The sequence below is a fragment of the Paralichthys olivaceus genome, chromosome 21 (assembly GCF_024713975.1).
Source record: "Paralichthys olivaceus isolate ysfri-2021 chromosome 21, ASM2471397v2, whole genome shotgun sequence".
Classification (NCBI taxonomy): domain Eukaryota; kingdom Metazoa; phylum Chordata; class Actinopteri; order Pleuronectiformes; family Paralichthyidae; genus Paralichthys; species Paralichthys olivaceus.
The window spans coordinates 17,920,580-17,946,399 of NC_091113.1; the positions used below are offsets into that span (position 1 = coordinate 17,920,580).

Genomic DNA, 25,820 nt, shown 5'->3' on the forward strand with positions numbered 1-25,820 from the left:
AATATATTAAGGTTCTCTTAAAGTCACATCTGCAATCAGCTGCTGTGATAAGTGAATATTGTTGACTATTGTAGTAATGAGAGCACTTTCTATACTCAGGAGGATATCCATTGACATAATGCATTCCCTTTACAGATATGAATGTTCTCACTCCCACTTTGTTACATAGGAGTGGAAAGTCCCACAGCAGTAAATCATGGTTAACCTCCACCAGCTTTATTCAATCACACACGTCCCAGTGAGCTCATCATCCTTTCTAACAGCTTTGTTATTCTTGAAAGACACTTCCCAGTAAGAGGTATCTGAAAAAAAACTCCTATAAATATGATTTGGGTCATTTTATTCAAATTGTACAAGTTGACCACATAACGGCCAAAGCACAGTCTTCAAGCTCTGACCCAATAAACATAGATATTGCAGCAGCTCAGTAACAGTCAAACACTTGAGAATGTAGAAAGATTTTATTCTTAAAACAAAATAACCCATTTTACATGGTAAACAGTTGACCCACCTCTGTCCTTCAGCTCACTCACTGACCTGCAGTGAGACACAAGCTCTGCATTTTGGATTGTTGTCTTGTGTGCAAAAAGGAGGACAGCTGTTTAAAACAAATACTTTTACAGGCACAAATACTGCAGCTGGATTGTGTAACATGCGTGGGTGCTGCCATAGAACCAGTTTATCGAAGTCAAGGCCACAAACCTGTATTCCAAAGAAGGAACAAGGGTCTAGCTCTGATATACTGGTTCCAGAGGTTTTCATTTTTCCCCATTTCTAAAACTAAAGCATGGCTGTGGCAGTAAAGACATTTTCCTCAGGTAGGTCAACAGCAGGGTTTCAATGCAGCTCATCTGACACCTAATCGACCAGGACCCTTCATGTTAGGACTAAACAAGCTGTCGATTATCAGCAACCATCCTCGTGGGACCCTTCATACCAAACAGTGAGATGTTCCACTCATTTATGTCACATGGTTCAGTCAGTCCCCCCCCCCCCCCCAAAAAAATCCCTCTCTATTCATGTCTATGTGAAACAGTGAGGGACACATTACTTTCCAGCCACAAAGTGCAATGCTCATTTGTTTTAAGGGGATTGACTGCACCATGACTCTAAAAATCAGCTCTGGCTCAAAGAGGTGACCACAGAGCTACAATTACAACCTACGAAAAAAATGAATATACAAAAGCCAACAACGAAATGAACTAATTTAGACAATTAGCTACAGTCAGTAACTTATAGGAAGTGATACAGTCAATATAGTGCAAAACCATAGATGTAAGAAATAGGCTGAAGCCAGGAGAGGGTGTTAGGTTGAGAACATGAGGGACAGAACAGTTAGACTGAAAGAAATGTGCACACACAGCAGACCAAACAGCACAGTCTCATTTCTGATCAATTTAAACTGCAGTTCATGTTTGAAAGAAAAAGAAACTTAAAAACATGATGCTCAGGCCCATTTAAAGTACCTCAACCATTTTTCATTGCAGGAAACCATCGTGATGCTATTTTGACTTTGGGCTGTCACGTCACATTAACGGTAACAGAAGGAGATGACATGAACTTGGTGAGTACGCCCTAATAACACTGTAGCCCCCCTTCACATACAGGAGCCTCTACCTGATTGAATCATAGATCGATTACTACCTCAGAGCCATCACACTTCAGAGCACAAGACAAGCTGGAGATCATGCAGTGACTTCTTTTACAGTCATCTAAAACAGCATGGGGGTTTTTACTTGGCTCTGAAGTAACACAGCCCAGCTTGCTGCTCTGCTGTTAAAGTTAAACCACAGTGGACAGAGCCAGAGGATCAGAGTAATCTTTCCCAGTGCCTGAAGCAAAGACGATAAGCCTTCTTAGGGGGCTAGCACCACATTCTTTTAATTAGCAAATTAGCAGTCATGCAATACTGGTAGACTAGCTCAGTAAACTGTTAAGCTGAAAGGATAGGTTTTACACTTTCCATTTTCTCCTTCACCCTCACAGATTAAAACACAGATTGCAGTCAAATCTTTGTGGTATGAAAAGTCATCTTTGTGTGGACACAGTGTGATTTTGAGTGAGCTGAGGCGTTCCTCAGGGTTGTCTCATGTAGGGTTGCTGTCATGCAAAACATCCAACATGGGACTGCCAGAACTAAAACACCCACTTGATTTGTGGAAGCTGGCCCGCAGAGTCCTGGTATTAACTTGCTCTGTGAGAGTATTGCATCACAGTGAGCCATAAATAAACTGCTGATGTAGATAAGTGAGAGTGCATGTCTATGGTTAGGAAGAGAGGGAGGGTTGAGTCTTTGTCACTGAGCCTCAGAAAACCACTTGGATCCTTCCACTGTGGTTTCACTTAACCTGTCAAATAGCACAATTTACTGTGTATGAACAGTTCAGGGTTACAGGAATCTCTAGGTAAGGGTTAGCTACATTACATGACTGGCCAACTGAAAGCTTGCACTTGGATGGGCATGAAAATCCATCAGTGCAAACCAATCTGCTTCACTGAACATAATTGAAACATCCAGAACATTACATCAGAGGGGAAGTTCAGTGCGAGTCCCACAGAGTAACCTCAACGTTCTCGGCAAACAGGACCTGGAGGTTGAGCTTTGAAAAACATGGATTCAATTCAGCCGCTTTAATTCCCTTTTCTATTTTGGGTCAATTTAGAAACCGTGTTGCAGAGTTGGTTCCTGACTGCAACAGCAAAGTGAATGTTGTCTTATGCTTCATTGATACCATGTCAACATGAATGGGAAAATGTACCACTATTAAACACACATCACATGACTGGGAGAAAACACTTGGTAAATAAAATGTAATTTAACAGCACGTCTCAAATGAAAAACGTTCTACACAGTGGCATGAACTCATAAATTGGCAAAATTAACAAGGGCACTGTTATGTCAATAGTCAACTCTCGAAAGCTAATTTAGAAATGTAGCTCCAGACACTAATGGCTTCATCCACTTTCATGCTCTGTCAGCCAGAAAAGGTCCTTCTTTGGTTCCACTTGTTCTATTCAGCTCTCCCTATTTAAAAGCTTCTGTCCTCCTTCATGAAGCATGAGGCGAGGCAGCTTTGGGTGAAGGCATCCACTCCATGACACGTGAGGTATTCCCTGCTACACTTGCCTTTACCCAAACATGGCAGAGTGAGGCAAAGCTCCAGCAAGTGTCAGTGCTGCACGATTAGAACGCCGTGGCGTTCAGTTTTTGCGGCGAGGTTTGATCTTTGGACACCAGTCAGTATATGGATACAGAAGGCAGTGGACTGTCTTAAACCTGCAGGATTAAAAGAGACCAGAGTCAGGGAAAGGGACAAATTTCAAGTGGTCAGTGTTTCCACCTTTGTAACATCAGAGCAATGCACAGTTCTAGAGTCAAGCACCAACACTAGGTAGAGATCTTTTGTCATCATCATTTTGCATCATTATGTGTCGTTGTCAGGAAGAAATAAGGCTATGACCACCAGAGTCTAGGTTATTGATGTGAAACAGAAAACGCTAACATCAAAACGCTCACACAAAGAGCTAACGTTTAAGACCAACATGAGTACTCAAATAAATACCAACTTAGCAACACATTACCATTAAAATAAGCTTTGATGATATATTATAGTAATAAGACAGCTTAGGACAGTGTGGATATGCATGGTACCAAAGGTTGCCCGCTTGAATTTGTTTACCTTGTGGGATCTTCAGTCAGTGAAAATCCTCCAACAATGCTGACCACGTTTCTCCTGTTCTCAAAACCTCCATAGCTGAGAGTCACCTGGTGCAGAACAGAAGTAAAAACAACACAAAGTTTGAATGCCAATACAATCCTGGCATATTCAAGTGAAAGTGCCTAAAGTAGGACTGGGAAATTAACCAGAAATTCATTGAAACTGACTCTCTCACCGACTTAATCTTGCTCAATACTTTCCTTCCTCCACCCTAACCCCCACTGACCTGCGCTCACTTTACAGTTAACAATAACACCATCCCGAATCAGAAGTTACAGGACCTCAACAAATATAATTTTAAACTTCAAATTTAAACTTTGTGTTTGATTTATTCACTCTAGAGTTTACGAGACACGTATTTGAACACATCGCTTCACACAAGATGAGAAGTTAACCTCAGCCAGGACATCAGGGTTAAAGTGACAGCCACGATGCAGATTCATGATCCGACATCATCGATTATAACTAAATAAATGTGATCATAGGTTTGTGTGAAAAGCAACAGAGACGAGCAGACACACATCACAGAAGAAGCAACACCCTGTTTATCCAGGAACACAAACAGGAATTCAGCAGGTTATTATATAGATCAGTTCTACATGTGAGTGAGTAGAAAAGAGCAAAGGGGCAGAGTCGCTTGTTGACCAGTGCCGATCAATGCACCTCAATGCTGTGTTTATATTTCAGCATATTACCATCTAAGATCGTGTCAGAGAACTTTGAGAGCAAAAATCAAAAAATTGAGGTAAACATTTAAAATAATGGGGATATTGATTTGAAGTCATCAATGGGCACCTTTTAAGGATTTAAGGTTTTTAAATGGCAAAGGTTTTCTTAGTCTCAAGTCTCACTGAACGCGCCACACACACTCACCTGCTCCAGAACAGAGTCAGTGGGCAGCTTCTGCAAGTTCTCCAGGTGAGAATGGAAGAGGTGTGTGTGTGTTAGGGAGACCTCCAGCAGCGCCTCAATGATGTAGCCGATGGTGCAGTCGTCTGGGAGTCGGATCTTCTCTGCCGTGCTGATGAAATTCCCTAGACTGAAACCACAAGACATTTCTGCCAACAAGCCTAACAGTGCAAATTCAATGTCTTCCTATGGGTCGTTATGTTTTGAAAAAAGAAATTAGCTTGTAGCACATGTGCAATTTGACATTTTATGAGCATTTTCTCGAGAAATGTTTCATAATGTTGCACTGAGTTGTTTATATGAACAGTGACAGGAATAGTAGCGTAATAAAAAAGGTCACCCAGCATCTACAAAACTGGAGAGAGCAGATCATCATTTCAGAGTTACCTGTGAACATTTTCTCCCCTCCAAAAAAAAAAAAAAAGGTGCTGAGGACCTAATGACCACAACTTTGAACTTTCATTAAAAAAGAAACAGGTTTTCTAGATCTGCTCTGGCCAGAAAATGACAGAATGATCACTACAACACCCTCTGGATTATGTGTCAGGGGAATAAAATCTATCAGAGATGTCAAAGGGAGTGGGTACATTTTAAAAGCAGTAGGGATGAAACGTTCTACCCCTGAAACACAGTGGAAGGAGCAGAGAAATATCTGCTAAACTGAAAGCTACAACAGGCTTTATTTGAAGATAAGCAGGTGTAAACTGTCTCAGCTTTTTGTTTTGATGGTGAATTAAGTGGAGGAACCTACAAATGTATTTCTGTGTTTGTCATAATGCAGTGAAGCCAGAGAAATCTTCAAAATAAGGGCATCAGTGCTATTATCTGTTATGAGCTAAGTGAGTCCACCAGCTTTAAAGGGTTCAATAACTTGAATTAGTTAAAAGAGCAGGAGGATCCATCACCTACCTGGCCCAGGGGCTCATTTTCAGTGCCAGACCTCTGCTGATACAGAAACCTGCTCCACCTGTGGCGAACCAGAACTTAACCGACACCTGAAATGAAACAGAAACCGATCAGCAAGGTAACTAGGTGTCTGCAGGAACACACTGAAGATTTAGAAAGACAACATGATCAGTCTCCAGCAGGTTAGCTTAAAAAGATAGTGGAGTCAGGAACTTCTAATAGGTTGTAAGTTGACTGACTGATCGATCACTCTTGACTCTCTCTGAAGCCTCTATAGGGTGATCCAGAGTGGGCCGGCCCAGGTACACATCCTGGCTGTGGTGGTAGGAGGAGAGCACCCGCAACAAGCTGGGCAGAATCACATAGTTATCATCATCCACGTGGCAGAACCACCCAAGAAAAATACACATACGCACAAAAACACACACACGACAGTATTGTACATTAGTTTGTACACTACATGGTCAAAAGTGTTTAGTTTCTGAAAATACAGACCTCTGGTTCTGTCATTTTGCTGACTGAAGAAATCTTGCTTGTCATCCTCACATCCGGGCATTCTTGTATTTTTATATCCAAGTGAATCAGAGTTTTGCAGCAGACATGTGTGACATTTCATTTGCCATTGCAGGAAAAAACATATTAATGTGGCACATTAACCATAGCACTTAATAACAGCCCTGTTTGAAATGTCAAAATGTCGACTGAAATACAAGTGTAATGCAACTTTTCACCCCCTAGTCCTGTGTGAAATAGCACAACACCCTCAAACCGGACAAATCAAATTCATACAAGCACTCATTCCATAAAATCTATATTTTTACTATTCATCTCATAAGCTTCAAAATGAAAGGTAGAATTATTTTTGCTGTAATTAAGTTTCAGAGCTGTAAAGTCCATTCACTAGGCCTTTAGGGCTTGATAAAAATGCATCTATTTCATAAACTGGACTCGGGTCATATTTCATGTCTGAACCTGAACAGTGTTTACTGAACCAGACTTATCCTAACCCCTAACTAACGAGCGGTGCAACTGGAAACACAATTTAACTAAGAAACTAAAATGTACACTTTACAATTTACCCAAAATAATCACTCCTGCAAGAGGACATGGAAACCAGATAATCTACATAAGAATACCAAATACTTTGCTGACATATTACATTACAGAAGCTTATTGGACAAGAGCTTTTATTTGTATAGCGCATCTCATAGGGTTTAACAAGGTGTGACATCCTCTGTCCTTAACCCTCAACAAGAGTAAGGGGAAAAACTACCCAATAACAGAAAAGAAAATCCCTCGGACTGCAGAGGGAGCCAAAGACAGAGATAGAGCCTGTAGGCATGGTAATCACCAAACATTTCAATGATCTGCATCTGTACAGTGCTTTTAGTAAATAGAGTTCCGTGTGTGCTAGCCTTTGGAACTTAACAATCTTTTCCTCCATCCCTCCACTGACTCTAATTAATTTTTTTATTGGGTATGAGGGGTACTTCAGGTGTCAGGGTATCAGGGTACAAAATACCCTAACATTAATGATCACAATGCATTTTTTCTTCTAAATTCAAAGAGGAAGGAGCCAACAGCACAGCACAAATATAATTGATTATGTACAATAACCAATCAGAGGAAAGGGTCACTGAGTGTGGACCACCCACAGAGGAAAACTAAACTCTGAGTGACAAATGTGTTGGTTTAGGGTCTGGCTATAGGAAGGTGTGTGAGACAATTACATTCAGCCTCTTGCAGCAGAGTTTTTGAGCGTCCACTGTCAGCAGGACTGAGTTGAACAGCCTGGTAAGCAACAGAAAAGGTTGTTCTGCCATTGATTATATGAGGCAAGTGAAGAAGATGTTACATTTGATTGATAAAGATTATTTAACATCAACATCTAGAAAAGTCAACTTTTCATTCTCTGAACATTAAACAATGTTTTCCTTTTCCATGCCCAATGCAATAAGTTGTTCAGAAACGTGGAAGGGTGTCAATGAGCCGATTGTTTTTCTTATGGAAATCTACCTCCACACTGCCTCACTTAATCCCTAAAACTCACTATGGAAATAATTTTTCTCATTGTCATGACATTTCACACATTGAGCTGAATAAACTGAAGTGAGTCAAGATGGAAAAACATACGTTTTTCTATAAATGAAGAAGTGCGTGCAAGGGTGTCAATAACAGGGCTGCTTGGAATTATTATGGTAATAGTCTGTAAAGTTGTGTGCTTTTCTTGCAATTCTAGAGTATGAACTAGAATTGTGATTATCTAAACATCTAGAATCACTGGTGTGTGGTAATTTACATTAAGATGACATGGCCCTACAGTGACATCTAATGGACAATTGAAGCAATCTCATCTGCGAGTGACTTGTAAAAATAGCTGACCTGATAATTGATTGAGGTGAACTAGTACTGTTTAAATATAAAGAATTACGCATCTTTACTCTATACAAGAAGTGGTGTAATCAAACTCACATTTCTCTTCTTCTCTTTCCTTACAGATATTCTCTGCTTGAAGAAGTACTGCAGAGGGTCTTGTTGGACTAAATGCAGAAGCACTGAATGTTATGTTGCGCTGGGATTTGAACCTGATGTACTTACATACGTAAGTGTAATCAACACAGGAAATCTGTTGGTTGTGCAGTGGATGCATTTTATTTAGTAGATAAAACTGAGACAAGTAGGAGTGTCCTCGTGTTGGTCAGCACGCCAGAAAGCCTCCGTCCACGGGCAGAGTGACTCCATTAGTCATGTTGCTCTTATCACTCAGCAGGAATAAGATACTGTTCACTACGTCCTCCACCTCTGCACACAAACACACAGGGAGCAGGTTTACACATTAGATAACATCTGTAGAAAGTGCGTGTGTCCACTTCATGATTGTAGCACTGGGGAGGAAACAGTGCAAGCTTCCATTGATTGTGACAGTGCACTGACTAAATCTTCCATTCAGTTTATACACATTCTGACAAAAGTTAGTTTTATGTTGGATTATTCTTTGATTGCACCTGAACATCCTCACTGTGAACAGCAACCAACAGAATAAATGAGTCAGCACAGTCTTGGTAGAGTCCAACACTAACCAACAACTTCCTAGACTCACTCACTCCTCTTATAAGAGGACACTTTAAGCAGGCAAAGGTTGGACAGCTGCTCCATTGTTGCACATCCAGGATGGAATCCACATTCCTGAATCTGAATCAACCTTCAGGCTTCTTTTCAGCACCCTGGTATAAACACACATTCTCCAGGTCCCTTCTCTAAGGGGGGCAACCTAAACGTCAAGTTCAACATTAGAGAAAACTCTTGCTTGATTTAATTTTATAATATCTGGTGTCATATCTGTTTTGAAACGTGTATTTTCCAAAAATGATGATCTATTCCTTAAAGATGTGCAGAATACACCTCACCCCCCCTGCCATACTGAAGTCAGCAGTATGATTACAATATTACAGTCTGCTGGGTCTTACCAGCAAAGCGGCCGAGGGGGATGCGTGCAGTCATGGTCTTGGCTTTGTCGGGGTCACTCCAGCCCAGACGACCCCTCTCCGTCATCACCACAGTGGGGTTAACGCTGTTCACACGGATCTGATCACAACAAAACACTGGCACTTTAGTTAAAACTCCACCATTCACTCAGTGAGAGCTCCATGATGATCCATTCATTGGGATTTAACATGTCATCACTTTAAAGGTATAAAACGAAGTAAGTGTTCTATTGTCCTCAATTCAATCAAACTTTTTAATTGTCATTATTAACAGTTGCATTTCTATGTGTGTACATCACTCAAACATTTAGCCCATTTAGAGAAAATCATGGTCGATGCGTTCTTCTCATAACATTACAGTCTAACATTTTATAGAAAATAAGGACAAAACCTCATCAACGGACAAGTTTTCTTTGTGTTCAAGTGTAGCTCCATGTTCAGGATCAGTGAGAGGCCTGAGGTACAACATTTATGTTTTATGTAGGTTCACTTAGCAGCAGAAAACCAAACAATGAATTCAATTGTACTTAAATTTAGTTGAGGGTCCTAGTTTTCTACCTTCTGAGGTTGGTTTACTTTACAGACAATCAGACACTAGACTTCTGGAGAGTTCTGAGGAATCTGGGTGGGCTTACAGAGCTGAATACTGCAGATTGGTCAATCACACATATAGGCACCATTTTTAGCAACATCAAACATTTTAGACTGATAGAACATCTGGAGCATCCTGTTGCACACATTGAAGGACCTGAGACTCCTCAGGAAGTAAAGCCGGCTCTGGTCCTTCTTGAAGACGGCCTCTGTGTGTGTGGACCACCCCAGATTGTTGTCCAGATGGACACCCAGAAACCTGTAAGATTTCACCATTTCCACATCTGTCCCATTGATGCAGACTGGAGATGGCGGGGACTTGCTCCTCCTGAAATCCACCACCATCTCTTTGGTTTTTGCCACGTTCAGCTGCAGGTGATTCTCCCCATACCACCTCACGAATTGGTCAACCAGGTCCCTGTCCTCTGCCTCCCGGCCATTCTCCACACATCCTACTATGGTCGTGTCATCAGAACATTTCTGGAGTTGACACAACTCTGTGCAGTATTTGAAGTCTGCAGTGTAGGTGGTGAAGAGGAAGGGAGATAGCACAGTTCCCTGGGGGGCCCAGATGTCGCTGACCAGACGTTCAGACACGCAGCTCTGGAGTCTCACAAACTGTGGTCTGCCCGTCAGATAGTCCATGATCCATGTGGCCAGGGGAGCCTCCACCTGCATATCCTCCAGTTTAACTTTCAGCAGTCCAGGCTGGATGCTATTGAAGGCACTGGAGAAGTCAAAGAACATGACTCCAAACGTGGTGTTGGGTCTGTCCAGGGAGGAGTAAACCCTCTGCAGCAGATAGATGATGGCATCATCTACACCCAAAAGGGGCTGGTACGTAAACTGCAGAGGGTCTTGTGAAGAGCACACCAGTGGTCTGAGGTGTGCCAGGACCAGTCTCTCCATCACCTTCATTATGTGAGAGGTCAGTGCTATGGGCCTGTAGTCGTTCGGTGTCACAGGGTGCCCTTTTTTGGCACCGGAACCAGGCGGGATGTTTTCCACAGCACTGGGACCCTCTGGAGGTGCAGGCTCAGGTTGAAGAGGTGTTGGAGTACTCTGCAAAGCTGTCTCTCCAGCTCTCTCATCACCTGGCTGGCTGTAGTGTCCTCCTCAGCAGCACCCCCACCTTTCCTCTGGAGGCCGGTGATCTGTCTCATCCCAATATAGATCAGACATGTCAGGCTCAAGGGCCACTTCCGACCCATGGTACAGTCATCCGGCCCACGATCAAATATCATATGTCTATCTTAAGTGGCCCGCCGGTAAATAGGAGGCACACTTTGTTTGTGGAAGATAAAGCTCCATAGGCCGAGCCACGGTGCGCAATGCCCGGCTGGACGCTCACAGAGCGAGCACCCTCACTGATTGTTACTTATCTAACAACATCTTCTTGTATTCTTGTCAAATTACAGACTTCACCCATCATTGGGAAGAAGGTCTGGATCATTGGATCCAGCTACATCCACCGTGGAGAGAAAGCGGTCTCTGGCTGTTTTGGCCAGAACTTTGGACTGAAGGCCAAAGTGGAGTGGTTTGGCAAAGGAGGCCTGCGGTGGAGTGGAGTCCTTCCTCGCTTTTACAGCGAACTGTCCAAGCAGAGTGCCCCAGACATTTTGGTCATTCACGCTGGAGGCAACGATCTGGGACTCACACCACCCAAGAAACTTGCCGTTGAGATGACGAAGGGCTTGATGCAGCTCCACAGAGAGTTCCCCTCCATGAGGATTCTATTCTCCTGCATCAACGAGCGGCAAGCGTGGCACTACAGTGAACCGAGGGTCATCAACGGTGACAGGAGGACTGTAAACAATCTCATGATCAAGGCTGTTCATCAGTTTGGTGGTGAAGTGGTTCCACATCCACTCCTCAGGTTTTTCAGGAGGAAACTCTATCTACCTGATGGAGTGCACTTCAGCCAGGAGGGAAACCACATCTTTCTCTCGGCGATCCACAGAGTCCTGAGGAAGATGCTCCTCTAAAGACACTCACGTGACTCCTCCCTGTGAGAAAGTTGTGTATGGAAATAGATTTCAATCAAACAAACTTCCTAATCAGTCAGGACTGAAAACACTTTCTCTGAGTCTTAATGTTCATATGACTCGTTACCTGGATCACTGAAAACGAGTTCACTGAGACAGAGAACGTCTCTCAACAAGACCTCAATCATTGGATCCAGCCACATCCACCATGACTGTGAGATCCCTGAGGACACTGAGTATATTTAATATAGAGAAAAAAAAGGTCCCGACCTTCTATGTAAAGTGCCTTGAGATAATGTATATTATGATCTGGTGCTATACAAATAAAATCGAATTTAATTGAATTGAATAGAAGCCTCATCAACCCCGTACACTCGTTTACGGTGAATCCTGCAGAGGATCTCTGTGTTCTCACGTCAGCTCCTCAGGACTCGACACTAGGGGGCCATGTTGGCAATCTCCCTATTTTAAGTTTGAGTACCATCAAAATGATTAAAGTCATACATTTAAATTCCAACTCTAAGATGGATTTCAGTTCCTGGGATTTGTTGTTCAAAAATGGGCTTAAGAGTGATGGTACCTGGTGAGGTCCGAGCTCTAGAGCCATCACTTTGGTCAGCATGTCCAGGGCTCCTTTCGTGGCACCTGGGACGCAGACACACAATGAACAGAACAGGCTGTTCAAAAAGTGAAATGTTTTTCTATTGCTGAGGTGAACTTGAGCTGAAGGTTGTCACATGGCTTTTCCTCTCTTACTCACAGTACACAGCATGGTCTCTGAGGGCACACTGTGAGGCCTGGCTGGACACATTGACAATGGAGCCTCCAGATCCTCTGGCCTTCATCCCACGAGCCACAATCTACCCAAAGAGACAGAGACAGAGGCTGTGTTTGAATCTAATGGTGTTATTCCTATTTGACATGTTCAGGCATTACACGAGAGCCAGGTGAACCTTTGCTGTCCTTTCCACCAACTGAAACATGAAATGAACGGCCATCCAATCACGGATTTCTGAAAGGTCATTTTCAAGATTTGCAACAGGGATAAGTTAAAGTTAAAGTGGAGATGTGAGGCTGTGTGTCAGCTCACAGGAGTGGACACAGTTTCTACATTTGTAGATAAAAATGATTATGGCAACATGCCCTGAAGAATGAACTTGTAGCCACAACTCTGGCATCTATTGCACTTCTGTCCATCCTGGGAGAAAAATCCCTCACATGTGGCTCTCTGAGGTTTCTACGTTCTTTTTCCCTGTTAAAAGGTTTTTTTTGGTAGTTTTTTCCTTTCCCTTGTTGAGGGTTAAGGGCAGAGGGTGTCACACCTTGTTAAAGTCCTATGAGACAAACTGTGATTTGTGGGCTATTCAAATAAAATGTGATTGATTGACCTCTACAAATGAGACACTCCTCACTTATTTGGTAAGAAAATAAAAACGATTCAAAAACTGTGCCACAATTTCTGTTTCATTTTAAGATCAGAGAGATCAAGAGGTAATAATATATAAATTAACAGTTCTCGCTGTGCATGAGTCAGAGACCAGATGGATGGATTTTACAGTTATATATACAAAAAATATATAATTTTTTTTTTTAATAGCCACTGTTTTACCTGGGACACATGCAGCACTGCTTTCACATTCACATTGAATGATCTGAAAATAAAAGACACTTTAGAACACAGCAAACACATGCCACATGACTGTCACATCATTATGCATTGTACTGGGACTATCTGCTAGTGTAACCTCTTATTTGGGGAGCATAGAAGTATCTCATATTCATCTTACTGGTCAAACTGGTGGGGTGTGACTTCCAGAAATGGCTGCAGGCTGGCAAAGGCGGCGTTATTCACCAGCAGATCGATGGGGCCGACGTCCTGCAGGGCTGCCTCCGTGGCCCCCCAGTCTGCCAGGTCCACGCACACCGGAGAGATGGACGGACACTGTGAGAGAAGCAGACATGCTGGTGTCGATAAAGATGGAGAAGGAAACCAATGTCTAAATGTGATTCATTTCTAACTTGGGTTTTGGTCAGCAACCACATCAGATTAGACAATGAACTATGTATCTAGTCAAACAGAATTTCTATTATGTGCACAATGGTACATTTTTGGTTTTCTTGATTAAAAAACAGCACCGTACTGTAACATACTGTAGCACATGCTGTAGTATTTAGTATGTAGTGATATGCTCCAGTATTCTCTTCATTGTACAAGATTTCTCTTTCAAACTGCCAATCATTTTTACTTTTGAAATGACTTAAAGAATATATTTTCTTTTGGTATATTTATAGATTACCTTAGTTTTTACAAGCAAAAACTGCACAAAGTTACTTCCTTTAAAAAGTAGCTTCCAATGCCAAGTCTTATTTGAAAAATAAAAAGAATAAAAGAAGATAAGCAGAGCTGTGTGTTGGAGAGGAAAGTAAACACCTCAGATGATAATGAGAGGAGAGCTGAAGTGGGGGCGCAGTGGGACAGATGAATCAGAGAAAGGTGGGGGGTGAGAGGTCAGAGGTGGGGGACCGAGCCCCTCACTTGGGTGACAGGGTATGTGTGTGTGTGTTTGGGTGGGCACCTCCTGCATTAGCGTGTCCAGGTGAGCCTGTGTGCGCGTGAGCGCCATGACCTCTGCTCCCCAGTGTGCCAGAGCCAGAGCAGCGGCCCTGCCAATTCCTGAGACACAAAACATCCATAAACACAAAGACTTATTACTGAGTGGATCTGCGGCTGTGACACCAGAGCTGACACACACACATTCCACACATGTCTCAGACTCAGCCAGACTGCACTCCGTGAACAAAGCGGTTTTTATTCCAGTTTCTCACAGTGTGAACTGACGAGGGCACATTGGAATTCACATTCATTATCATAACTTTGGCTTTTAATGTTTGTTAACACATTTATAATAATAATAATAATTTCTAGGCAAATATTTAACAGTGCATGCCGTTTTACATTGTGTTTATTAATTTAAAGTCATTGTCAGCAATCACTCTTCTCCTATGAGGATTTATTTTATTTTATTACAGCAGTTTTATGACATTATCCATCATGATCTGAGTTACATTAATTATCACATAGCAGCTCACAAATATACTCTCTGCATCGGTCAGAGAAGAACACATTACACTAACTGTCCCCTGGGAGGACCGCATCGACGAGGCCAACGAGCAAAAGAGGGCCAAGTACGCCAAGCTCATCGCTGAGTGCCGGAGTAACGGCTGGAAAGCCCGCTGCGAGCAAGTCGAGGTTGGGTGCCGTGGCTTTGCTGGCCAGTCACTTGCGCGAACCCTCAAACTCCTTGGAGCGAACAGACTGCATACTAAGAGAGCCATCAAGAACACGCTAGAGGCCACGGAGAGAGCCTCAAGGTGGCTGTGGATCCGCAGGGGGGATCCGTGGAACAACGCGCCACTTGGACACAAGCCGGGGACTGATCACCCCCGGTCAGGTCGCCCAGGAGAGGGTGTATGAAGATTAAAGACCCGAAACACCCTATGACTCTATGACTGATGACGTGTCCAAGTATCACCGTAAGGTGTATTCAACTCCTATCCTCTCTGGCTTAGCCAGTGACCTCCAGGAAAGTCTGGATGACACCCACGAATAGTGTGGCGACTGCTGGAGAGACAGCGGACAGCTTGGAGAGACGGTAACCGGGGCAGGAAGGGCCAGCACCCCAACCTGCAGCTCCCGTGAGGGAGCACCCAATCACCCAGCTACGAAGAACCCCGAAGAAAGATACCCCCAGGGATGCCCGAGAGGGGGGGAGCATGAGCATCCCAATCGGACTGAACTACCGGTAATGACCCAAGCAAACGGACAATGGATTACGAATGCAGTTTGTATCTGCGGCAAGGTCTGCAAAAACCACAAAGGCCTGAAGATCCACCAGGCAATGATGGCCTGCCTCAGGAGGAATCAAGTGGAGCAACGCTCAGGGACGGCAGCCGGCGCAACACCTGTGCCGACCGCAGAACCTGGTGAGACGGAGGAGGTGCCAGTTCCGGAATCACCCCACAGTATCCGGAACCTTGAAGCAAAACTAGTTCCCAACCCGAGCAGGAAATCGGAACAGCGAAGGGTGATGTGGCATGCCGCAAACAACAAGGAGCGGCTAAAGCTGGACGAGGACGTTGACAAGTGCCTGGAGACTATCTCGAAGGGCAGCATCAACCAGAAACTCCAGACTATGAGCACCATCATAATGAACATGGGAGCAGAGCGATTTGGTGTGGAACAAAGGCGAGGAGGAAACAATCCGGCAAAGCTCAACCGTCGAGAAGCAAAGATTAGCCAGCTAAGACAAGAGCTAAAGTCCTTGAGACGTCAGTTTAAGGCAGCTAGGGACGAGGAGAAAACAGCCCTGTCAGAACTCACAAACATCATAAGGAAGAGGCTCATCTCACTGAGGATGGCGGAATGGCACCGAAGGAAAGGCAAGGAAAGAGCTCGGAAACGCAGTGCTTTCATCAGCAATCCCTTCGGCTTCATCAAGAAGCTTCTGGGCCAGAGACGAAGTGGCCACCTCACTTGCCCCGTCGAGGAGATCGACCATCATCTCTACACCACCTTCAGCGATACCCAGAAAGACCACGAGCTCGGGCCTTGTAGAGAACTGGTGGAGCTGCCGGAACCTGCGACCCAATTCAACTGCGCTGAACCCACCATGAAGGAGGTTAGAGAAGCTGTCAGAGAAGCAAGATCTAGCTCTGCTCCAGGCCCCAGCGGTATACCCTACAAAGTATACAAACAGTGCCCACGGCTCCTCAGACGTCTCTGGAAGATCCTGAAGGTGATCTGGCGGAGAGGAGTAGTCGCCGCTCAGTGGAGGTACGCCGAAGGGGTCTGGATACCGAAAGAAGAAGACTCTTGCTGCATTGAGCAGTTCCGGATCATCTCGCTGCTCAGCGTGGAGAGCAAGATTTTCTTCAAGATTGTGTCCCAACGGCTGACAGACTTCCTCTTGAAGAACAACTACCTTGACACCTCAGTCCAGAAGGGGGGAGTCCCAGGAGTACCGGGATGCCTGGAGCACACAGGAGTGGTGACACAGCTGATCCGGGAGGCAAGGGAGAATAAAGGGGACCTGGCAGCTCTCTGGCTTGATCTAACCAACGCCTACGGTTCTATTCCACAGAAGCTAGTCGAAACCGCACTGACAAGACACCATGTTCCAGACAAGATCCGCAGCCTCATCATGGACTACTACAGCAACTTCAGCGCTCGAGTCTCCTCAGGCCAAGTAACATCCGCCTGGCACCGCCTTGAGAAGGGCATAATCACAGGCTGCACGATCTCAGTGCATCAGCCAATTTCTCAGGAGATGGCTGGGGCTCCCTCGGTCCTTGAGCAGCATCGCCTTGTACGGCCATTCCACCAAACTGCAGCTCCCTTTCAGTGGACTAACGGAGGAGTTCAAAGTCACTCGCACCAGAGAGGTGATGATGTACAGGGATTCCACGGACGTCAGAGTCGCAACAGCAGGGATCCTCGTGAAGACCGGGAGAAAGTGGCAAGCTCAGGAGGCCATCACCAAAACTGAGGCGCGACTGAGGCACAAGATGCTGGTGGGCTCGGTTGCAAGGGGCGGGCAGAGCTGGGCAGCTTTCCAAAGCCGCGGTACGACCAAGCCCGGGTAAAGGAAAAGCGCCAGCTGGTTCAGGATGAGATTAGAGTGGAGGAGGAGGAAGACTGATACAGCAGGATGGTCGGCATGTCCAAGCAAGGGGCATGGACTCGGTGGGAGCATGCAGAACCCTGCAAGATCACTTGGACAGAGATGTGGAGAGCGGAGCCACTACACATGAAGTTCCTCATCCAATCAGTCTATGACGTCCTACCGAGCCCGGCCAACCTGCACACCTGGGGCTTAGCCGATACACCTGAATGCAAGCTGTGCCAGAGGAGGGGCACCCTGGAGCACATCCTGAGCTGCTACCCAAAGCGCTAGGAGAGGGGCGGTACCGCTGGCGCCACGACCAAGTTTTAAGATCTTTGGCAGACGCCACCTGCACGGCGATCCAGCACAGCAAGACCCAGGCTGCCCCCAAACAGTCAATCTCCTTCATAAGACCGGGCAAGAAGGCACACAAACACCAGCCCAGCTCTACAGGGGGGCTCCTCACCTCCTCTCGCGACTGGCAGCTCCAAGTTGACCTCGGTAGACAGCTCAAGTTCCCAGACAACATCACAACCATGCTACTCCGCCCAGACATGGTGTTAACATCAGAGTCCACCAAGCAAGTGGTTCTAATAGAACTAACTGTCCCCTGGGAGGACCACATCGACGAGACCAATGAGCGAAAGAGGGCCAAGTACGCCAAGCTCATCGCTGAGTGCCGGAGTAACGGCTGGAAAGCCCGCTGCGAGCCAGTCGAGGTTGGGTGCCGTGGCTTTGCTGGCCAGTCACTTGCGTGAACCCTCAAACTCCTTGGAGCGAACAGACTGCATACTAAGAGAGCCATCAAGAACACGCTAGAGGCCACGGAGAGAGCCTCAAGGTGGCTGTGGATCCGCAGGGGGATCCGTGAAACAACGCGCCACTTGGACACAAGCCGGGGACTGATCACCCCCGGTCAGGTCGCCCAGGAGAGGGTGTATGAAGATTAAAGTCCCGAAACACCCTATGACCCTGGGTTCTTCACTGATGACGTGTCCAAGTATCACCGTAAGGTGTATTCAACTCCTCATCACTTTCGTTAACATTGCTGAAGGAGATAAAAGGAGATGCCTTGCCTCCTGATGACACTGCCTGGGGGGGGGGCATGTACAAATTAAAAAGTCTGAAATTGATGCTTGTGGTGCCCACAAGTAACCTCATAGTGTTTGGAGGAGTGGTTATCTACAGATCTTTTATTGCAAAGGTATGAGGTGAACCAGTTAAAAATAATACCAGACAATATGCTCACTCAGTCTATGGAAAAGAATCTGGTGGTCCACAGTGTCAGCACTCAAGTCAGGTATTACCAGCACTGAAGGCTTGTTTCCATCCAGATTCGTTCTCATATCGTTTACTACTTTTAGAAGGGCTGTCAATTTGCTGTGACGTGTCCTGAAACCTGATTGAAACATTTCTAATGTTTTTTTCTAGTTTCTGATTTGAAATCTCTCTAAAGGTGTTAAAATATCAAGATTCTCTTTCTTTAAAAGAGTTTTTGTCAAAGCAGTTTTAAAATCAGTGGGGGAGACACAACAAATAAGTGATAGACACAGATTTGCTATATCTAGGTTTTAAAAAGGGAGGTTGGAGTTGGGTCTAGGGAAAACGAGGAGGGCTTCAGTTCTGCTAACACTTACCTGAGAGTTTCAGCATTAACAGGCTAAATGTTCCAGCTTGACATCATTTATTCAAACAGGGTATGGATAAAGGTGCAGTGTGCTCATTCTGTTGACAGATACCAGCTCTAATGTTGATTATTTTATCCCTGAAGCAAACTCTTCTCATTTTTGGTTTTGGGGTTTACCAGATATATTATTGTACTAACAAGAATGTTTGAAAGGTATTGTTGATATGATGTTCCAATCCTTCTCTTTTTAATTTCATGTTTTGTTTTTTTTTCTCATGGGATGAACTTTGAGTTATTTTCCTGATTTATTTTTGTAGGTTGTAATTTGTGTCATGACAGATGTGGCTACTTCAGGGGGTCATATGGCGTTTTTCGACGACATGCTCTGTGGTACTTAGTGGAGAGTGATCAGAACTGTTAAATACACAGTGGTCAGACAAGGCCAGATCAGTGAAAGAAGACGTATTCATTTTAAGACCACACACTATTAAGTCCAGGGTGTGTTTAAAATCCATGAATTCCAACCATTCTCAAAACTCTTTGGCTCTAGTATCTGCCAGATTGTCAACTGTGAGTTCAATTTTAATTTTTAGTTAAAAAGACCTGGATGTCACAGATTCTTTTGCATCTTAACCAGGATAAAACTGACGTACTGGTCATTGGTTCAAAGGCTCAGAGAGAAACTGGCCTCCAAACTAAACACATCAGCTCAGCAGAAGCCAAGAGGCTCGTGTGCAAACAGTATTTTATGATTTGAAGAACATGAGGCAATTTCTCTCTCTGACCAACACAGAGAGACTAATGCACGCTTTCAGAACCAGCTGGCTACACCTTTGCATTGCTCACCTTTCTGGTCGGCCAAAACAAAAACACAACAAATCAGCTAGTTAATCCAAAAAGAGAGCACGAATGACACCTATTTTAGAGTCTCTACACTGGCTGCCTGTTCATTTTCATATTAATTATTGAAATCTTTTTATTCGTTTATAAAGCACTACATGGCCTTGCACCTGTAGGATTTGGTTTATGAACCAGGGAGGCCCCTCAGATCCTCTGGTTCTTCACTTTTAGCTGCTCCACAAAGCAGAACAAAACATTTGGTGATGCCTTTTAAATCAAAAGTAAAAACCCAATTTTTCAGCCTGGCTTTCATGAAGTCATTTATCATTTGTATTGCTTTTTTAGAATTTACACTGGTTTCATCTATCATGATATATATACATTATTATACTCATACGGTATTTTATGATTTCATTCTTATCATTTATTCTCTCTTGTTTTATTCAAAATGTTATATTATATTATCATTTACTTTGTAATCTTTTACAATGTATGTATGAGTGCATTGGTTTCTGAACATATTCATCCTTTTTTTAACGTTTTCTCAAGCACTTTGAAATGCAATTGAATTTTTTTTTTAAATGTGCTATATAAATATATTTTGAACTGATGGATTGATTTCTTTAACATTGCGTGTTAGGGCTGTTTCTTTACTTTTTCATTGATTTCTCAGGGTATAATTCATGGATTTTGATGAAAAATACGTATTTTAGGGAATTGATTTATAAGTTTGTGTCATCTGGTGCACATTTTGGTTAGTTTGTTTTAATGTAGGGGAGTGTTGGGCCTTGACAGAGGTATGCACTGTACTAAGTGCCATTCTATTCTTAACACTGTTCCATAATCTAAATTTTGACAGTTCTTATAGAAAAATTGACCCAGAAACAATTTGGAGAAGAAAAAAGGCTCCTTCACTAATTCTTCTTCTTAATGAGGTTTTCAGCTTATAGCTATCAGATCACTCGCCACAGAACCTGCCTGTATAACATTGTGTCTGTCAGAAATGGTCCAACAAGTTGCTAGTTGAACCCGAACTTGCCTGAAGAGAGTTAACTTTACCTAAGAACGTTTGAACTAGCTACATGTTTCCATCTATGACCATCTACGACCCTGTTCGTCGTGGATTCCAGTCCTACTCACTTCTCTGTGCTCCCTTCAGATTAGTCACCCAGCCAAACTCCATAGAGACTGAGTCTGCCCCCTGCCCAATTAAACTGTTTAATTAAAAAATAATCAGAGGAGGAATTTCAAATAAAAACCTAATACAATTAACATCAAATAAATGTGACTGATGATAATGTGTCAGGTTAAGCACCATAAGAGGACTCTGGTCAGGGTTAGAGAGGAGCTGAGCTTCACCAGGTTCTCCAGACTCTAACACCCACCATTGCTGCAGTCTGATACTATTGCATTAGAAAATGAAGATCATTAAAAAGAACACAAAACATGTGGTATTTTGTGAGGGCTGTAGTTCTCCCAGCAGCCTGCAGGTGTCAGTGCACTCTCTGAAAACATCTAGCATGGGTGTATGTGTGAGTTTAATTATTTTACCTTTTCCAGCTCCGGTGACCAGAGCTCGTTTACCCGCAAAACAGATCTCCATGGTGGTTCCTGTGCGCAGAGATCAGGGTAGATCGACCTGGAACACACACAGCTAAAGGCTGAAGAGCAGTCATGTGATTCCTGCAGGTCTGACTTCAGCACCGATCGAGCTAAACTTAGCTGATCTTTTCTAAATCTTCACAAACACGAGCCTGCATCCAAACACAGTTTCCTGTGGTTTGTTTGAGGCAGTGAGATACTCACCAGCAGCAGAAGTGGCTCAGCTCCGGGCTGCAGGAAGCTCAACATGAAACCTCCACACTTTTAATGTTTGTCTTCCAGGTCAGACCTGCAGTCACAAACCACTCGTGAAGCTCATCCACATACAAATAAAACTTCTCCTGACATGTCCATAGACTGCATGTGGGTTGATATCCGTACTGTACTCACTCCCACTTTGTTACATAGGAGTGGAAAGTCCCACAGCAGTAAATCATGGTTAACCTCCACCAGCTTTATTCAATCACACACGTCCCAGTGAGCTCATCATCCTTTCTAACAGCTTTGTTATTCTTGAAAGACACTTCCCAGTAAGAGGTATCTGAAAAAAAACTCCTATAAATATGATTTGGGTCATTTTATTCAAATTGTACAAGTTGACCACATAACGGCCAAAGCACAGTCTTCAAGCTCTGACCCAATGAACACAGATATTGCAGCAGCTCAGTAACAATCAAACACTTGAGAATGTAGAAAGATTTTATTCTTAAAACAAAATAACCCATTTTACATGGTAAACAGTTGAACCACCTCTGTCCTTCAGCTCACTCACTGACCTGCAGTGAGACACAAGCTCTGCATTTTGGATTGTTGTCTTGTGTGCAAAAAGGAGGACAGCTGTTTAAAACAAACACTTTTACAGGCACAAATACTGCAGCTGGATTGTGTAACATGCGTGGGTGCTGCCATAGAACCAGTTTATCGAAGTCAAGGCCACAAACCTGTATTCCAAAGAAGGAACAAGGGTCTAGCTCTGATATACTGGTTCCAGAGGTTTTCATTTTTCCCCATTTCTAAAACTAAAGCATGGCTGTGGCAGTAAAGACATTTTCCTCAGGTAGGTCAGCAGCAGGGTTTCAATGCAGCTCATCTGACACCTAATCGACCAGGACCCTTCATGTTAGGACTAAACAAGCTGTCGATTATCAGCAACCATCCTCGTGGGACCCTTCATACCAAACAGTGAGATGTTCCACCCATTTATGTCACATGGTTCAGTCAGTCCCCCCCCCCCCCCAAAAAAAATCCCTCTCTATTCATGTCTATGTGAAACACTGAGGGACACATTACTTTCCAGCCACAAAGTGCAATGCTCATTTGTTTTAAGGGGATTGACTGCACCATGACTCTAAAAATCAGCTCTGGCTCAAAGAGGTGACCATAGAGCTACAATTACAACCTACGAAAAAAAATGAATATACAAAAGCCAACAACGAAATGAACTAATTTAGACATTTAGCTACAGTCAGTAACTTGTAGGAAGTGATACAGTCAATATAGTGCAAAACCATAGATGTAAGAAATAGGCTGAAGCCAGGAGAGGGTGTTAGGTTGAGAACATGAGGGACAGAACAGTTAGACTGAAAGAAACGTGTGCACACACAGCAGACCAAACAGCACAGTCTCATTTCTGATCAATTTAAACTGCAGTTCATGTTTGAAAGAAAAAGAAACTTAAAAACATGATGCTCAGGCCCATTTAAAGTACCTCAACCATTTTTCATTGCAGGAAACCATCGTGATGCTATTTTGACTTTGGGCTGTCACGTCACATTAACGGTAACAGAAGGAGATGACATGAACTTGGTGAGTACGCCCTAATAACACTGTAGCCCCCCTTCACATACAGGAGCCTCTACCTGATTGAATCATAGATCGATTACTACCTCAGAGCCATCACACTTCAGAGCACAAGACAAGCTGGAGATCATGCAGTGACTTCTTTTACAGTCATCTAAAACAGCATGGGGGTTTTTACTTGGCTCTGAAGTAACACAGCCCAGCTTGCTGCTCTGCTGTTAAAGTTAAACCACAGTGGACAGAGCCAGAGGATCAGAGTAATCTTTCCCAGTGCCTGAAGCAAAGACGATAAGCCTTCTTAGGGGGCTAGCACCACATTCTTTTAATTAGCAAATTAGCAGTCATGCAATACTGGTAGACTAGCTCAGTAAACTGTTAAGCTGAAAGGATAGGTTTTACACTTTCCATTTTCTCCTTCACCCTCACAGATTAAAACACAGATTGCAGTCAAATCTTTGTGGTATGAAAAGTCATCTTTGTGTGGACACAGTGTGATTTTGAGTGAGCTGAGGCGTTCCTCAGGGTTGTCTCATGTAGGGTTGCTGTCATGCAAAACATCCAACATGGGACTGCCAGAACTAAAACACCCACTTGATTTGTGGAAGCTGGCCCGCAGAGTCCTGGTATTAACTTGCTCTGTGAGAGTATTGCATCACAGTGAGCCATAAATAAACTGCTGATGTAGATAAGTGAGAGTGCATGTCTATGGTTAGGAAGAGAGGGAGGGTTGAGTCTTTGTCACTGAGCCTCAGAAAACCACTTGGATCCTTCCACTGTGGTTTCACTTAACCTGTCAAATAGCACAATTTACTGTGTATGAACAGTTCAGGGTTACAGGAATCTCTAGGTAAGGGTTAGCTACATTACATGACTGGCCAACTGAAAGCTTGCACTTGGATGGGCATGAAAATCCATCAGTGCAAACCAATCTGCTTCACTGAACATAATTGAAACATCCAGAACATTACATCAGAGGGGAAGTTCAGTGCGAGTCCCACAGAGTAACCTCAACGTTCTCGGCAAACAGGACCTGGAGGTTGAGCTTTGAAAAACATGGATTCAATTCAGCCGCTTTAATTCCCTTTTCTATTTTGGGTCAATTTAGAAACCGTGTTGCAGAGTTGGTTCCTGACTGCAACAGCAAAGTGAATGTTGTCTTACGCTTCATTGATACCATGTCAACATGAATGGGAAAATGTACCACTATTAAACACACATCACATGACTGGGAGAAAACACTTGGTAAATAAAATGTAATTTAACAGCACGTCTCAAATGAAAAACGTTCTACACAGTGGCATGAACTCATAAATTGGCTAAATTAACAAGGGCACTGTTATGTCAATAGTCAACTCTCGAAAGCTAATTTAGAAATGTAGCTCCAGACACTAATGGCTTCATCCACTTTCATGCTCTGTCAGCCAGAAAAGGTCCTTCTTTGGTTCCACCTGTTCTATTCAGTTCTGCCTACTTAAAAGCTTCTGTCCTCCTTCATGAAGCATGAGGCGAGGCAGCTTTGGGTGAAGGCATCCACTCCATGACACGTGAGGTATTCCCTGCTACACTTGCCTTTACCCAAACATGGCAGAGTGAGGCAAAGCTCCAGCAAGTGTCAGTGCTGCACGATTAGAACGCCGTGGCGTTCAGTTTTTGCGGCGAGGTTTGATCTTTGGACACCAGTCAGTATATGGATACAGAAGACAGTGGACTGTCTTAAACCTGCAGGATTAAAAGAGACCAGAGTCAGGGAAAGGGACAAATTTCAAGTGGTCAGTGTTTCCACCTTTGTAACATCAGAGCAATGCACAGTTCTAGAGTCAAGCACCAACACTAGGTAGAGATCTTTTGTCATCATCATTTTGCATCATTATGTGTGTCGTTGTCAGGAAGAAATAAGGCTATGACCACCAGAGTCTAGGTTATTGATGTGAAACAGAAAACGCTAACATCAGAACGCTCACACAAAGAGCTAACGTTTAAGATCAACATGAGTACTCAAATAAATACCAAATTAGCATCACATTACCATTAAAATAAGCTTTGTTGACATATGATAGCAATAAGACAGCTTCAGGACAGTGTGGATATGCATGGTACCAAAGGTTGCCCACTTGAATTTGTTTACCTTGTGGGATCTTCAGTCAGTGAAAATCCTCCAACAATGCTGACCACGTTTCTCCTGTTCTCAAAACCTCCATAGCTGAGAGTCACCTGGTGCAGAACAGAAGTAAAAACAACACAAAGTTTGAATGCCAATACAATCCTGGCATATTCAAGTGAAAGTGCCTAAAGTAGGACTGGGAAATTAACCAGAAATTCATTGAAACTGACACTCTCACCGACTTAATCTTGCTCAATACTTTCCTTCCTCCACCCTAACCCCCACTGACCTGCGCTCACTTTACAGTTAACAATAACACCATCCCGAATCAGAAGTTACAGGACCTAAACAAATATAATTTTAAACTTCAAATTTAAACTTTGTGTTTGATTTATTCACTCTACAGTTTACGAGACACGTATTTGAACACATCGCTTCACACAAGATGAGAAGTTAACCTCAGCCAGGACATCGGGGTTAAAGTGACAGCCACGATGCAGATTCATGATCCGACATCATCGATTATAACTAAATAAATGTGATCATAGGTTTGTGTGAAAAGCAACAGAGATGAGCAGACACACATCACAGA

General features: G+C 43.7%; 2 protein-coding genes across 4 annotated transcripts in view; both read right to left on the minus strand.

The window, feature by feature from the left end:
- Positions 1 to 446: 446 nt before the first annotated feature.
- The window catches only part of rfng (RFNG O-fucosylpeptide 3-beta-N-acetylglucosaminyltransferase), a 35,266-nt gene continuing 9,892 nt past the window's right edge, over positions 447 to 25,820 (minus strand). For 2 of the 3 annotated variants that reach the window (XM_020083377.2, XM_069517337.1), the window contains exons 8-9: positions 25,253 to 25,338; positions 22,009 to 24,846 (exon numbers count right to left, since the gene is read on the minus strand). In XM_020083377.2, coding sequence (XP_019938936.2) covers positions 24,771 to 24,846; positions 25,253 to 25,338 — 162 coding nt within the window. In that variant the 3' untranslated portion in view covers positions 22,009 to 24,770. Of the gene's footprint in view, positions 3,278 to 3,680; positions 3,767 to 4,592; positions 4,759 to 5,537; positions 5,624 to 5,773; positions 5,925 to 22,008; positions 24,847 to 25,252; positions 25,339 to 25,820 lie in introns of those variants that run through there. The other variant, XM_069517338.1, reaches the window with a different exon arrangement.
- LOC138406023 (L-xylulose reductase-like) lies at positions 8,164 to 21,663 on the minus strand. Its single transcript, XM_069517340.1, has 9 exons — positions 21,532 to 21,663; positions 21,277 to 21,364; positions 14,172 to 14,269; positions 13,383 to 13,537; positions 13,205 to 13,247; positions 12,356 to 12,455; positions 12,176 to 12,240; positions 9,002 to 9,119; positions 8,164 to 8,336 (listed from the first exon to the last, which is right to left on the minus strand). The coding sequence occupies exons 2-9, from the start codon at positions 21,326 to 21,328 to the stop codon at positions 8,233 to 8,235; spliced, it is 735 nt and encodes a 244-aa protein (XP_069373441.1). The 5' UTR covers positions 21,329 to 21,364; positions 21,532 to 21,663; the 3' UTR covers positions 8,164 to 8,232.

Excerpts from the sequence above, each read along its gene's own strand:
- LOC138406023 (XM_069517340.1), bottom strand. The coding sequence starts at position 21,328 with ATGGAGATCTGTTTTGCGGGTAAACGAGCTCTGGTCACCGGAGCTGGA. Across the intron at positions 14,270-21,276 it reads GGTCACCGGAGCTGGAAAAG|GAATTGGCAGGGCCGCTGCT; the intron begins GTAAAATAATTA and ends TTTGTGTCTCAG. Across the intron at positions 8,337-9,001 it reads CCCCCTCGGCCGCTTTGCTG|AGGTGGAGGACGTAGTGAAC; the intron begins GTAAGACCCAGC and ends GTTTGTGTGCAG.